We start from the raw sequence: 16,937 nt of genomic DNA on the forward strand, positions 1-16,937 counted from the left end.
AATAAATAAATAAATAAAACTAATCAATATAAAATATAAATAATCAATAAAAACAAAAAAGAAGAGAAAAGTATAAAAAGACTATCAATTGACAGACTTTTTGTACTTTGCAAGCTCGCAATCCATGTTAGAAAATAAATAAATAATAATAATAATAATAATAATAATAATAATAATAATAATGAATGTGACTTAGCCTGGTTGGTTAAGTGCATGGTTGGCCTGAACGCAGGTTAGGGTTTGATTCTCCTCTATCTACTTTCAACATTTCTTTTTCTTATTAACACTACCTTTTCTCATTATTTCACATTTTCACTATTATTAATAGTACATATTGCTTCAACACAATAATATAATCTTCATTTATATATTAATAATGAGATGAGATGTGTAATTTCAACATTTCTTTTTCTTATTAACACTACATTTTCTCATTATTTCACATTTTTACTATTATTAATAGTACATATTGCTTCAACACAATAATATAATCTTCATTTATATATTAATAATGAGATGAGATGTGTAATTTATAATGGATCTTTTATTCAAATTATTTTATCAAATTGATTATGTTCATATTTTGTTATGAATATTTTTATAATGCTTTGATGTGTTTTATAATTTTCTTATATCCAACATTATTTATGGTTATACGGATTACGGAGTACTTTTTAAGTGTTTCATTTTTTTCAATTATCAATTTTACTAATATTTTGCCCCTGTTGAAAAAAATTCCTAGGTCCGCCACTGCCCGCACCTGATCACTTTCCTATATGTATATATATATATATATATATATATATATATATATATATATATATATATATATATATATATATATATATATATATATATATATATATATATATATATATATACACACACACACACACATTTCTTGAAATGTAAGCAAAAACAAAATAAAAGCATGAGTGTAATTTACTAATGGAATCTAAAATAAACAGTGGGCTCTTAACTACAACAATCACTTAATTAAACGTGGCTGCAGCATGCTAGTTTGCAAGCTACAAGATTCTCTTTGTCCTTCATTTTTCATGCACGCTTTCCAAATTATGTTTTTGCAGATTTACTAGCGTAATCCAAGACACACACACATATATAGAGTAGTAATAGCATGGGAGCCACCCCCGGCCATTAGTTGATGATCACCATGCATTAAAAAAAAAAATCGATCTATAAATGATATTAATTAGGAAATTTAAAATTTGCGTATACATATGGAACACGTACTATGTGCATATTCTATGTTTACACACAATACATGCTTAATATGATACGCGAATTTTGAATCGTCCAATTACATACAGCACATACATGCCCCATATGCATGCCCAAATTTTGAATCTCCCAATTAATCTTATCCACAAATTAATATCATCCATAGATATATTTTTTAATGCATTATATTGATTCTCATCATCTCATGTACTCATGGAAGGGTGATTCTCATATGAACATCACCATATATATATATATATATATATATATATATATATATATATATATATATATATATATTGAAAGTTATTGGCTCTATTACATGTTCATATACTTTCTCAACCTACTAAAACACAAAGAACCAATAACGCCTCCACTAAGGCTCGAACTCATAATCTTCCAAATGGAAGTCCAACCCGGGTACCATATATATATATTGCGAGGGCTTTAGGTGCGGCGAAATTTCAGAATACACCAGTTAACAACATGCACCAACAGTGTAAGGGAAACACACCACAATGAAATACAAAAAAAAAAAAAAAAAAAACACAAAGAAAATACACAACAGACTCAAAAAAATACACCATATAACTCAAGTGCCTCTTTTTATAAATAAGTTTTAAAAGTAACATTGTGTGGGGAAAAAAAAAAAAAAAAATCCTTCTAAAACATTTTACTTCTCAAATTCGACCGGAGACACACTTGCAAAATTTAACTCCTTCCTCAAGAAAAGTCTAACCCAATGGCTTCTTTAATCCATAGACAAAACACGTATATAGCAGTAAGGATTAGCCATCTCCAGCTTTCAAATTCTTTTAATTTTTTTTTAAATGAAAATTAATAATCAGCTAATTTAAACGTTAATTATGCGTGAATTATTGGATTAATCGAAGAGATTGAAGATTAATTTTACCGTTGTAGGGGCCACGTGTTGTGTATGAAATAACACAACCTCCAACGTTATTTACGTTGTACATTTGTACTAAAACAATTTTTATTTTTGTTAATTACCTCGAAATTGTTTAATAAATAATTAAATACAAATCCCTTGTAAATTGACCGTTTAACTAAACAATTAACTACTAATTATTACGGTAATCTGTAGTTATCTGAAGTTTGAAAATTTCCTGAAGAGTATTTAATGAGTTGAAAGATGAACTAAAGTCAAACTATATGCGGAGAGACAATACAAAAGATTAGTTGAAATCTTGAAAAGCAAAGGACTGTTTTGTCCTATTTATTGGAACTTATAATGTTTTTATTTTCTTGTAATTTCATCAAATTTTCAAAATTTTTTACCTAATATTGGAAGCTTGCTACTTATATTCTAGTAACATATATATTATGCTGTGTTCGTTGTTGATTATAGTTTGAATATATTTATATTTTTTTTGGGAGGAAATTTTTAAAATTTGACTTTGAAAATAAAAAATAAAATATTTCATATATGCCAAATGCTCTAGCCTAATGGCTAGAGAATGTAATTGTCTCCTTATAATTGGCGATTAATTTAGTTAGGTAACTTTAAGAGTTGTTATATTTGATTTTGTAATTTTATTGTTGTATTTTATAGGTTTAAAATATTATAATTATAGTATTGTACTTTTCATTTTGCATTATTATGCAACATGTTATAATAGTTGGTGGTTTAATTAGGGTATTTACAATGTTAGGAGATTTTCTTTTTCTGCATCATCAACCCAATGCCCATCTATCTCCGCATCATCACCCAAATTTATTTATATTGGCCTATTTGGTAACATAATTAGATTATCAGTCAATTTTAGTTTATTTGAACACGGTTAACTATTTAACTGGGTTAACCAACTAATATAAGTGTTTGATTAATTAGCTTTTTGTAACAACTTATTATTTAAGAACGCTAAAATTCAATGCAGTTTTTTTCGATATGATTAGCTTTTTTAGAAAGTCATTTTGTATGTAATCAGCTATCAGCTAACAACTAAGGCAAATTTTACTGTAGACCATGGTCTATGTAGTAATGTGGTCCATAAAGTAAATATCATTCTAATTATACTTTAGTTTCATTTGACAATGTTGCTCTGTTTTTCAGTTTCATTTTTCACACTCACTAGTTTCATTATAGCAATATCAAAGTATAATTTTAATTCTACCACACTTTCATTTGACAATATACATTATTGTATGAGCTTTATTTTGTTGTTTCTTTTCCACACACACTAGTTTAATTATAATAATGCTCAGTGGCGGAGCCACAATGGGGGCAGCTGCCCCCACTCCCCCCACCCTCATCCTATTTATATATATTGTATGTATAGGTCCCTTGTATATACATTTTTTTTTTTGAAAAATCAATCTACCAATTGTATTAATTAATGAAAGCTATAATAGCGTCAGGAGGGATAGACTCCCAATACATAGAATGTTCCTGAGTAAAAGCTAACGTAGCTAAAGTATGAGCATGTAAATTAATCTGTCTAGGCACATAGCTTAACGAAATTAAATTAAATAAAGACATCATTGTCTTGCACTGATCAATTACCAACCCAGCATACGAGTGAATGGGTGTAGTCTGGTGGTGTATGGTAGTTCGCAGCACCATACAATCCGTGAGCAGATTGGCCGAATAGATATTTCTTTCAACTAACCAGGACAGCGCCTCTTTAAAAGTCATAGCCTCCGCCATGAGTGGTGAGAAACAAACGGGTGATCTGCCATTCTTCGCTGCCACAAACGAGCCTCCGGGCTCTAATAACACAATTCCATACGTAGCCTCCCCTGTTTCCTGCCGATACCCTGCATCTATATAGCATCGCATATGATTGTCGGGCAATACCGGTTCAGATTGTGGCTGTACATCTTCTCGCATGGGCCGGCTGTGCACCGCACCATAAGCTTTCAGTACTGTTGCCGCCCCCTTCACAACAGCCTGCGGTCGTGACATGGCCCCTTTCCACACGGCCGTATTGCGGCTTCTCCAGATATTGTATAGAACTCCCACCAAAAGCTGTGTCTGTTCCTCCGTTAGAATCGCCATAGCCCCAGTTAGCCATGCTGCAAACGAATCTGTAATAATATTCGTGATGGGTAATTGTGTTATATTCCAAACTAATACAGAATATTCACAATAAACTAATGCATGCAACACATCTTCATTATTAAATCTGCACATAGGACATGCCGAGTCAATCTCCACCCTCTTATTAATTAAATTCGTGGTAGTTGGTAAAATATCACATACTGCTCTCCATAAGAATGTCTTCCACTTTGGTGGTACTTTCAATTTCCACATCTTAACCCATTTATCAAAATCACATGGGTTATTCTCATAATCACCAACAATACGCCTGTAAGCATTTTTTACTGAATAAATTCCTTTTGGGTCACCCATCCAGTACCACGAGTCATCATAATCAGGGCTAACAGGGATCATAACTATTCTGCTCACATCCTCAGGGATAAATAAATCAGATAAAATATGTGGATCCCAAGTTCGTGTTTGTGGGTCAATCAAACCTGCTACCCGTGCCTCTCTTAACTTTTCAGGCATAATTGTTTGTACCAAGGGACTTGGATTATCCTGGAGCCATGGGTGTCCCCAAATCAGAGTTGTCTCACCATTTCCAATCCTGCGTCTTATCCCAGCCACCACTATTGGAAGTGCTGCCATTATACTTCTCCAACAAAAACTTGGGCAATTACCAATAGAAGCATCAACAAAACTAGAAGTGGGGTAATACCTGGCTTTATATATTCTTGCCACCAGAGACTCTGGGTTTGTCAAAAAACGCCATGCCTAATTACCCAGCATAGCTAAATTAAAAGCTCTCAATTCCTTGAAACTCAAACCACCAAACTTCTTGGGGATACATAATTTATCTCATGCCTTCCAGTGAATCCCCTATCTCTACCATTTCCCCACCAGTATCTATTCATGGCCCTCTCAATAGATTGGCAAACTGTTTCAGGCAACAAAAAAACACTCATTGAAAAAGTTGGCATAGATTGAGCCACACTTTTCAATAAAACCTCCTTACCAGCATGAGATAATAACTTTGTGCTCCACGATCCAATCCTCTGCCTGATTTTTCCCTCCACATAGGAAAAAACTGCTCTTTTATTTCTGCCCACAAACATTGGGAGGCCCAGATATTTCCCAAAGTTATCAGTCTGCACTACCGCAAGACAATTTGCCACCTGCGTTCTGACCATGTGGTGGGTATTTCGGCTAAAACATATATTTGACTTGTTATAATTCACCACCTGTCCAGATAAATTCTCATACCTCATCAAACATTCTTTATTCACAGTAGCCTCCTGAATATTTGCTTTAAAGAAAAGCAGGCTGTCATCCGCAAAAAATAAATGAGACACCGGGGGAGCACCCCTGGCCACTCTACATCCATGTATAGATCCTGCCATCTGTTCCTTCTGTAACAACATCGAAAATGCCTCAGCACAGATAATGAATAAATAAGGGGAAAGAGGATCTCCCTGTCTGAGTCCACGAGTCGGTTTGACCCGTCCCCCCACTTCCTCATTCACCATTACAGTATAGCTCACTGTTGTCACACACAGCATTATTAGATTAACCCATTTATCACTAAAACCCAGCACCTTCAACATTTTTTCCAGAAAACTCCATTCCACCCGTATGCTTTTGACATGTCCAACTTCAGTGCACTCCAGCCCACTACATCGCACTGCTTCCTGTTCAAGTTGTGACCCACCTCAGCTGCCACCAAGAACTTATAAATACATAATTTACATATAAATACTAAATTTACATAAATTTAATCAATGAATTAGTGTAGATGGTAAGATATTTAGGGTGTGTTTGGTTGATGTGTTTTGCCTATAGGAATTGGTATGAAAGTGATTGTTATTGTTTGATTGATAGGTTTTTAGAACACTACTACGGGTTTCGAATACTACATCAATTGAAAAACTCATACCCAAATAAAATAAGGGTTTCATTCTCAAGCACTACTATTAGTAATCATTCCAATTCCACCATACTACCAAACATATTAAATACTTACACCAAAACTCATTACCATTACCAAGTATTTGATACTCATTTCGATTTCGATTCCCATATGCGAACCAAACACACCCTTAGTTTTTACCTAAATGTTAGGGGTTCAAATCTAACCACATTAATTTATAGTGAGATTAATTCTAATTGAATTTTTTATTTGTAACATCATATTTTTTTAATCTCATTTTTAGTATTAATAGTGATATTAGTAATTTATAATATGTTTTCTATTCGAACTATTTTATCTAATTAATTATATTTCATATTTTGTGGAATTTTTATTTGTAACATTGTGTTTCTTTAATTTCTTGATTTTTAATATTAATAGTGATGTGTGTGTTTTATAATATGTTTTCTATTCAAATTATTTTATCTAATTAATAATATTTCATATTTTATTTTGAATACTTTTTTAATCTCATTTTGATGTATTTTTTTCATCATAATTTAAAATATTTATGACTCGGCCTCTAAGTAATTTTTCTCAAAATATTTCATTGATTTTTAATCTTTCGCCCCAAGTGACGAAGATTTCTAGATCTGCCCCTGATAATGCTAACATATTGTTTTAATTACACTCCACGTTCATTTGACAATATATGTTATTGTATGGTTCTGAATTTTAGTCTCATTTTAATAACATTAAAGTATCATTTTAATTATACTACAGTTTCATTTGACAATACGTTACTGAATGAGCTTTGTTTTTTAGTTTCATTTTTCACACACACTAATTTCATTTTAGCAACACTAAAATATCATTTTAATTCTACTACAGTTTCATTTGACAATTATGATCCACATAACACTATGGACCATGATCCAACGTATAACAACCGAACAGCTTATTATTAATTACATATTATTCATAAAAAAAAAAATACTAATTCATAAGTCATGCCCATGTTGCGGCTATACATGTTCAATCATTACATAACATAGTATAGGTTGGAACACCATCTGGCCATTATGCTTTATATAAATTATACAAATTATCCCATGAATCCACACCATGAACCAAGGTCAACATGCACGGTCTAATTTATATATTTATAATTGTATCTTCACATATTATGAATTTAGAATAATGTTAAAATATATACATAATTTATTAACTGAAAATACATAATATAATAATTGCAAGTACATAATTTGAACCGAATTCACAATTCACATAGTCAACCTTGATCCACAAAATAATTTGCACAACTAATTAATGTGTTAATCTTCTTAACTCAACTAATTAGGTGAGTCCGATCCTTAGAAGTATTATCACTTTAAAATTATAGTAATACTTATTGCGTTTGAAATAAATTTTATTGAATTTATTATATGGCTAAATGTTAAATATGTCATTGAACTTGATATATAGATAGTGTGCTTGAATTTTCAACCTAGTTCAACGGATTAGTTGATCTTTTTATATAAGTCTAAACCTCAAATTTAAAAGCTTATCACCGATCCGGCCTACTTTAAAGACTAGTGGATTAGATAAATTATAAGATGTGTTTCAACATATCTACTAGTCCAATTAAGACATTTAAATTACTAGCATCTATCTATGAGGCAAATTATATCCATTGTGCGTCCTCGCCCAAAACGATGTCGTTTTGTATCTTTTTCTTTTGGAAATTCTGTTTCCCATGTCTGCTGTTAAGTTTTAAAAAAAATTTCAATGTTTCGAATGTATATAATTGTATAATAGAATGTATATAATTGTATAATAAAATGTACATAAACTTCTAACATAATATACAATCTCTTTTGAAAGGGTAATACACATAATCTAACATAATACATAGTACATAATACACATAAACTCTTAACTCTTAAAAAATCTCTTATTTTGAATGTACATAATTATATAATAGAATACATATAAACTCCGTCGCATTAACTCCACACACAACTTAATAAAACGACGTCGTTTTGGACAAGACGGGACGCACAATGCAGTTGCACGATGTAAAGATTGATCTTGTACATAGCACATGGCATAGTGCAGTAGTATGGTATATGTCAGAAAATTGGTTGAATGGTTGGTAGCACAACATAAGATATGGTCAAAATTCAAATAAAAAGGCATATTTGGATTGATAGATAGATAATGAAATGGTGTCGTCACTTTAGTTTGGTCAGACGCAAGTTGATCAATCGTATGATTCCATCTTAGACCAAAATGTACAACAACCTTTTTTTTTTTTTTTTTGAATGCTACTAGCTCTATTACATTGTAGTATCTGTTCATATACTTTCTCAACCTACTGAAACACAAAGAGCTAATAACGTCTCCATTGAGGCTTGAACTCACAACCTTCCTAATGGAAGTCCAACCCGGGTACCATTGGACCACATAGTCCTGGTAAAATGTACAACAACCTAAATACTTAGTACTAGTCAAATTTTATTTCTTTATATCTACAATCTACATCTATCTATCTACAATTCTAATATTTACAATCTACAATTCTAATAAGAGCCAATAATATTAGGCCCTTAATCTACAATTCTAATAAGAGCCAATAATGTTAGGCCCTTAACTGGAACAAAAAAAATATCGTTAGCATTGTTTCTTAAAATGAATGGTTCATATTATTTTGATTTTAGTAATTTTTTTTAATGATTTTCCTTATTTACCATCTATTATATTATTTTCTTCCCTTAAATAACCTAAATTCCGTTAGTATAAACTTGAGTAACGGGATATTCCGTTAACTATTTATTACTTTCACCGTACTCATTAATTAATTTCTATAAGAAAGGTCTTAGGTCCGAACCCCATCCTAATTATAGTTAGCATAATTGTTAAACATATACTACGAATATGTTAAAATATATTAAAAATATGTATAATATAAAATTTAACATAAACTTTGATCCAATAATTAGTCCGACTAAATACATAACATTCAAAGTTAAGCATCAAATATTATAAATCAAGAACTTTAAAAATCATTTGATTTTTATGCATTAAAAAAAATTAGGTTAAGTTTTTTTTGTTTTTGTTTTTTTCTTTTTTTTTTTCGTTTAATTCATCTTCTTTTGATTATTTAGATCAGAACAAAACTTAATATTTCAATTATACTTTTGTATTATTAGTATGATTTAGGTGGTTACGGTATTAATATTTTTTGTATGTATTTTTATAATGGTACAATTGTACATTACTTTACAAATATTATACTATTATTTTTTTATCGGACAAAATGGTTCTTACATCATTGTCAGACCTGCACGACCTAACTACAAAGTTGTTGATCATAAATACATTACACCTAGACTCTAAAATGGTAGGACCATTTTCCAAAGAATTGACAATGTTGACATCCCACGGGTTCCAATTGAACAAGTATACACATCAGAATTTTATCAATGCATGAAAACTTCTAAAGAAATTTGTAAGTTAATTTTTACTATATCATTATAACAATATCTATAGTAACTATATATTTTGAATTATTTATTATCATCATCTATACACATGAATTGTAACAATTGTCATTGACAAACTCTCAAAACAATTTATCTCAATAATAAATGTAAAAAAAAAATCAATGATTTCATTATTGTTGATGAAAAGTATATACGTCACTTTATTACTTTTATTAAATTAAATAAATTAGTAGCTACAACAAAAAAATAATACATATGCATTTAATTAATTTCGAATTAGATGTCTATAATGCCTTTATTTAAAAAATTATTCATTATAAAAAGATTTAAAAAGAGATATAATTTCATTCGTTATATTATCTTATTTTCTACAATTCAAAGATTCATTACCTTTAAATTTATTAATTTATTATATTCACTACATTTGTCCATTGTCTTCTTTTTACATTATCTTATAATTAAATATCAAAGTTATAACTTTCAAAAAAAAAAAAAAATATCAAAGTTATAATACAAAATGTGTTATATATATTTATTTACCAAGTATTTTATACAAATATAATAAATATTAATATTTTGTTCAATACTTTCACATGATAACCTACGACACACATCTCACAACGCATGAAACATGTAGGGGAAAAACTACGTACCACTACCAAATATCAATAATAGGTGCTTGTAAGATAAAAAGTTAATAGTACAACTAAGATCCCATCATATATACAACAAGGCAAATCTAAAACTTCCTACACCATAATCTCATTGCACGATGAGTTCATCTATGCTATCACCAGTAACCCAATTGCACATGACACACTAAAAAAAAAAAAAAAGGACATGTACTAAAGATGAAGACAATGACAATACTACCCAAAAGAGAATTAAGAATAATTAGAGAAATTTAAACCAAAAGTAGTATTTATTTAGATTATCGTTTTCAGACTAAGTATTTAGACTAACGTTATTACAAAGTTGCAAACATTTACTTTAGTGACAATATAAACGTTATTACAAAGTTGCAAACATTTATTTTAGTGACAATATATCAATCTCTCATATATTATCTTGAATTTATATACTTTAAATTACCGATTTAAATAAACAAATTCAACATTTATTTACCTATGCATGAATATCTCCGATATAATATTACATTGATATACTTTGAAATGCTTATTTAAAAATAATCATTGGGCATTATTCCATTCGCGTAAAGCGCGTAAAAGAACTAGTCTTGTAATAGAAGTATAATAATATAAAAGAATTTTAAAATAATGACCAAAAAATTAACATTAAATTTACTTAGTTAATTAATTGCTAGCATTTTTTTTTTTGAAAGATCAGTGGTAATATCATTAGAAATAAGCCGTAATAATGTCAGGAGGGATTAAATCCCAATACATAGTAGTATGATGCTAGAAAGATGTAGATGCTAAGGTATGTGCTAAATAATTGTTCGATCTATGAATAAAATTAAAAGAACAAAAACCAAACGAAGTTGCAGCTGCCCGACAGCTATTGATAGCATAGCCAACGTACGAACGGAACATAGATGGTGGCGAAGTGAGATAATGCTGTAGTGTGAGGCAATCCGTATAAAGCTTTACAGACTCCTCTCCCCGATCCTTTAGCCATGACAAAACTTCATTGCATGCAATCGCCTCGGCCATGAGCGGTGAGAAACAATCTTGAAGGGGCGTACTGAATACTGCAACATATCCCCCGTTTGCATCGAGGAGGACTGCACCCGATGTTGCCTTGCCTGTTTCGTGGAGGTAACCAACATCGAAGCGGCAAATTCTCGGCTGAGGGGCGGCTACCGCGGCTGCCATGGTGACGGACTGCCCATGCAGTACTGGCGGTGCATCGGCCGAGGCAGCAGGATGGTCGGTCGGCGTCCTCGCGACGGTGGTGTGGCGGGTTTGCTGCCATGCTAGTATGGTTGCGGTGGCTGCCGCAATCAAACCCCTCGGGCGTGGAAGGCAGGCATCCCACACCGCTCCATTCCGTGCTCTCCATATGTGATATAGAATAGTTGTTGCATATAATATTCTATTACAGTCAAGAACATTTAGAAGATCTCCAAACCAAACATGAAAATATTTGTCACACTATTGGTTATTGGAAGGTTGGATATCCCCAAATGGCCTTTGCATAATCACACAACATCAAAGCATGCATAGTATTTTCTTGAGATATTCAACACATAGCACAATTTGGTTCCACGTCCACTCTCTTTATAAGCAAATTTGTAGTGGTGGGGAGAATATCATTAATTGCTCTTCAAAGGAATGTCTTTCACTTTGGGGGGGGGGGGGGGGGGGGGGGGGATTTTGAGTTTCCATAGAGTAAGCCATATATATATATATATATATATATATATATATATATATATATATATATATATATATATATATATATATATATATATATATATATATATATATATATATATATATATACTATACTAATAAGAACCCAAGAGAGTTATGCCTATAATGGGTAGAAAAAATGGCGGTCAATATTTTCAATCAAATGAATGGCTCAGATTTTAATTTTTCCTTGAGATTTCCTAATTTATCCTTAATGAATATGATTATCCGTTAACTTTTCTAATAAATATTATCTTTTTCATTAATTTCTGTTAGTTCACCATTAACTTACTCATTGATTTCAATAAGAAAGGTCTCAAGTTCGAACCTCATCCCAATTAAAGTTGGCATAATTAGTACTCTATTTTACTCTTATTAAATTAAAATAATAATTTAGTAGCTACAACAAAAAAATAATACATATGCATTTCTTTAATTTAGAAGAGCCAGTAACTTTCAAAAAAATAAGAGAAATAATTTCATTAGTTATATTGTCTTTATTTTTCTCCAATATAAAAATTCTTTACATTCAAATTCATCAATTGGTTATATTCGCAACAGTGATCCTACAATGTCTTTATTAAAAAAATTATTCATTATCAATAAATTAAAAAAAGTTTAGTAACAATTATAATGAATCTCCTATATTACATTGTATTCATATACTATGAATTACATATTTAAATAAACAAATTAGACATTAAATTACTTATGTTGAACTTCTCATATATAGTCTTGCATTTATATACTTTCAAATATTTATTAAATTATAAACATTGGGTAGAAAAAATGACCGTCAAATTATTAAATCAAATGAATAGTTCAGATTGTTCAGATTTTAATTTTTAACATTGGGTAGAAAAAATGACCATTAGTCTAATTCTAATATTAAAGTATAATATAGAATTATAACTACAACATTAATCTAATTCTAATATTAAAGTCTTAATAGAACTCTAACCACAAATCAGCCGGAATCTCCTCAAACAATATTAGTATATATTTAATATTTTATGCTTTAATTTTTATTTGCTCTCCCTTATGTCCCGTATTTGGTTTCAACCATACCCATACAATTATTTTATTGACAATTATAATCAATATTGACTATATTATCTTGCATTTGTAAACTTAGAATTACCAATTTAAATATGCAAATTCAACATTCAATTATCTATGCATGAACAATTATAATATAATCTTGTCTTGATATACTTTAAAATACTTATTTAAGAAAAACATTGGGCATTATTCCAATCGCGCAATGCGCGTAAAAAACTAGTATATATATAAGAGTAGAAGTAGATAGATAGTAGAAATAGATTTGTCAATCAATCGCCCACCTGAAAGAAGAAAAAATATAGATGAAATATTACATACATATATAATAATTTGGTGTCTTTTACTACCAAAGAAATAAAAATTATAAAATATAATATATATATATATATATATATATATATATATATATATATATTAATGAGATAAATTATAGAAAGGTTATATCCATCATATTAAAATCCTAATGGATTAAAGTTGGCATATCATACTAAAATACTAAAATTATAACTGGTTTAAGATTAACTTATGGTTTCCCAATCATACTAAAATCCTTAAACATAATAACTAGTTAATACTATATAAACCCTTCATCATTCTATAATTTTCTTCATCATTCTATAATCTTCTTTCATCATTCTACAAGCTATTTAGATATTATATTAATCATGTTTACCAAGGTTGCTATACTGATTTGGTTGTATTGTCTTCTTCTACAAGCATCAACTTTATATTATGTATATTATTTCAAAAATGACAACTATAGAATCCTATTCCGGTTTATGGGTTTCATTACAGCTTCTCAGCTTATCCTGATTATCCTTTACTCTTTGATCAACCTCTTTCTTGAATGGATCTACAATGAATCCATTGATGATGATGATGATGATTGTGAATTCATTGATGATAATATAGCGGTGATGATGATGATGATGATAGCAATGACGATAGCGACGGTGACGACGATGATAGCGGTGACGATGATGACAATAGTGAAGATGGTGATAATAGTGAAAGGTGGGTAAAACTTAAAATTGAATGTGAAAAATATGAGTAGAATGGTTCCATAGTATAAATACTCTTTCTTTTATATATATATATATATATATATATATATATATATATATATATATATATATATATATATATATATATATATATATATATATATATATATATATATATATATATATATATATATAGAAAACTGTTCAGATGTGAATTCTTATTATTGTGTGCATTTGTGAGACCTCCTGTCCTATTCCTTGCATCTGCCAGCTCTTTTGGGGGTTAGTTGTGGAACTGAGAGGTTAAGCTAGGCCAGAGAGAGCGAAAGAAGGAAGCCCGCCTATAGCTTCTTTTCGAGCAGCTCCTATCCTATTATGGTAAGCCGTGGAAAGCAGGTCTGGTAGTGGAGACCGCAGGAGATCCTCTTTTGATGCTTTACTGCTTTCAGCCTATCCACTGCAGCTTCTCGTAGATGCGGTTTCTGCTGCCTCCGACGGGCCTCCCGGGGGCCCCGTTTGAGGCAAGACAGTCACACCTTCTGACAGAGAGGGGACTCTTTCATACCTGCAAACCCTAGGATGAGAAGTAGGCCGCAGGAGTATAATATATTTTCTGGTTAAATACATTACGAGATGTTTTTCCATACTTTCCGCATTCAGTTTATTCTAAATAATAAATAAAAGGGCTACCATTTATATAAGCTACCGAACAAGCAACAGCTTCTAGTTTAGACTAGCGCTACAACGCTATGCTATTCATATAGTTCTTGTTGAAGCCGTTGTGCGTGAAGCTGGAATAGTAGTAGCAGATACCCGATTGTTTTAAATTTTTTTTTAAGAATTAAATTTTTTAATAAATTAATGCATGTATCCAGGACTATGTGCTCGATTTTTTATTTTTTTTTTAAAGCCTATGTGATCAATTTACTAGATCAAATTGTTGACTTGATAACAACAAACTTACAAGTTCGACTCCCAATAAGAACTTATTAACATTTTTAGTTTGAGAACTTATTAACTTATCAACTATAGACAACCTAAATAGGTTCACAGAATAATAAGGCTAAATTTATCTCGTTCACACCATCGAACAGTAATGGAAGATTTCCTCGTCACTCAACAAAAAAAAAAAAAAAAAAAATTGCCATTATAATAGGCTCCAATTGATAGTTCACATAAAGATTTCCAGTTACATGTATAGATTTCTCAAATGATAAAAGTACAGAGACTTAAAATTCACAAATCAGTCATATGAGCATCAAATTACTTGAGATTGTTAAAATACAGTACGATGATACAGGACAGACCAAACTGTTGGCCAATTAACATAATAAACACATAAAAATGCAGGGAACAATTGCTACACCTCCAACTATCTGCTACAATGCCCACATCATAATCATAATCATAGCTATACAAAAGTCTGCTAATATGTTTATTCCAGAAAGAACCACCTGTTAAGAATGGATATCAAAACAGACTGGTTATAGACACATAATGGAAGAAATTGTTTCAAATGGACTATAAATCGAGAGATTTTATGGCTACCTACAATGCGTTTCGTCTATTTCTAGCACTTTTTCAATAGCACACCGATCTTCTTTAGCACGCTACCATTGTTCTTCTTCTTGGGGGAGTCGTCTTCCATGTCTTCGGAGAACGGAGAGCCTAGCCTCCCGCCAATGGTGTGGTAGTCCATTGAAACTGTCCTCCCAACAAATTTCCCGTTGTTACCGGTTGTGAGCATGTTACTGCCTCGGCGGCTTTCCTCTACTGATCGGACTGCATTTTCAGCTTTCTCAACTCGATTTCCAGTTCACAATTTGCAGCCTGTGCTGCATCCAGCTGCTCGGTAACGCGTGCTGCCTTTCTGCTGCTTTTATCGGCTTCCTCTGTTAGATATGCGAGCTTCATCAGGGCTTCTCATTCTGCAGCTTTTGCGGTTTCTACTAAAGCAGCAGACTCCTCATTCACTTTGCTACCCTCTACGTCCTTCTTCTTGATTTCAGACTTCAGGGTTGCGTTCTCCCGAGTAGTAGTCATTGATTTCAATAAGAGGCAAATTATGATGTGCATCCATGGTGCATACAGATGCAAAAATGACGTCGTTTTATTAAAAACGTGCGTCTCACTTAAAAAAAAAAAAAAAATAGTTTTGATTCCCAGCAACAACATTATATTGTGTATAATTTGAACTAAAATTCCAGAATCGATAAACTAAAATTCCATAATCTATGACCTAAAAATCCATAATAAATGAACTAAATATCCATAATAAATGAACTAAATATCCAGCATGAATGAAAAAAAAAATCAGTTTCAATTTACGTCTAAATATACATAATCAATGAACTAAAATTCCAGAATCTATGAACTAAAATTCCAGAATGAATGAACAACATAATGCTGTTGAAGAGAATCGAAACTGATTTTTTTTTTTAAGTGGGATGTGCGTTTTTAATAAAGTGACGTCGTTTTTGCATCGCATGGTGCATACAGATGCACAACATAACGATCCTCAATAAGAAAGGTCTTAGGTTCGAATTCCATCCCAATCAAAATTGGTATAATTAGTACTTTATTTTACTCTTATTAAATTATTAAGTGAAAATGACACTTTTCCCTTGAGTTATATACTTATAACACTTTCTCCTCCTGAATTATTCAAGTGGCTGTTTTCCCCCCTGAAATATTAAATTGACATATTTATCCTTAAACTAAATATTTCATTTATTTTTCTTCTCCAACAAATTATGACCACAATTTGGTTCAAACCAAACAGACACTATAGCAACCAAACTGAAATATTCTAATTACAATTTAAAATCGAAACCCGAT

At 31.0% G+C, this 16,937-nt stretch overlaps 1 protein-coding gene across 1 annotated transcript; it reads left to right on the forward strand.

Moving 5' to 3' along the window:
* The first annotated feature begins 11,491 nt into the window (after window positions 1-11,491).
* LOC109159810 (late secretory pathway protein AVL9-like) lies at window positions 11,492-14,619 on the forward strand. Its single transcript, XM_019307922.1, has 3 exons — window positions 11,492-11,682; window positions 14,008-14,109; window positions 14,496-14,619. Exons 1-3 carry the CDS (start codon window positions 11,492-11,494, stop codon window positions 14,617-14,619), a joined length of 417 nt encoding a protein of 138 aa, XP_019163467.1.
* Window positions 14,620-16,937: the final 2,318 nt, after the last annotated feature.

Source organism: Ipomoea nil, unplaced genomic scaffold, assembly GCF_001879475.1.
Source record: "Ipomoea nil cultivar Tokyo-kokei standard unplaced genomic scaffold, Asagao_1.1 scaffold2845, whole genome shotgun sequence".
NCBI classification, from domain to species: Eukaryota; Viridiplantae; Streptophyta; class Magnoliopsida; order Solanales; family Convolvulaceae; genus Ipomoea; species Ipomoea nil.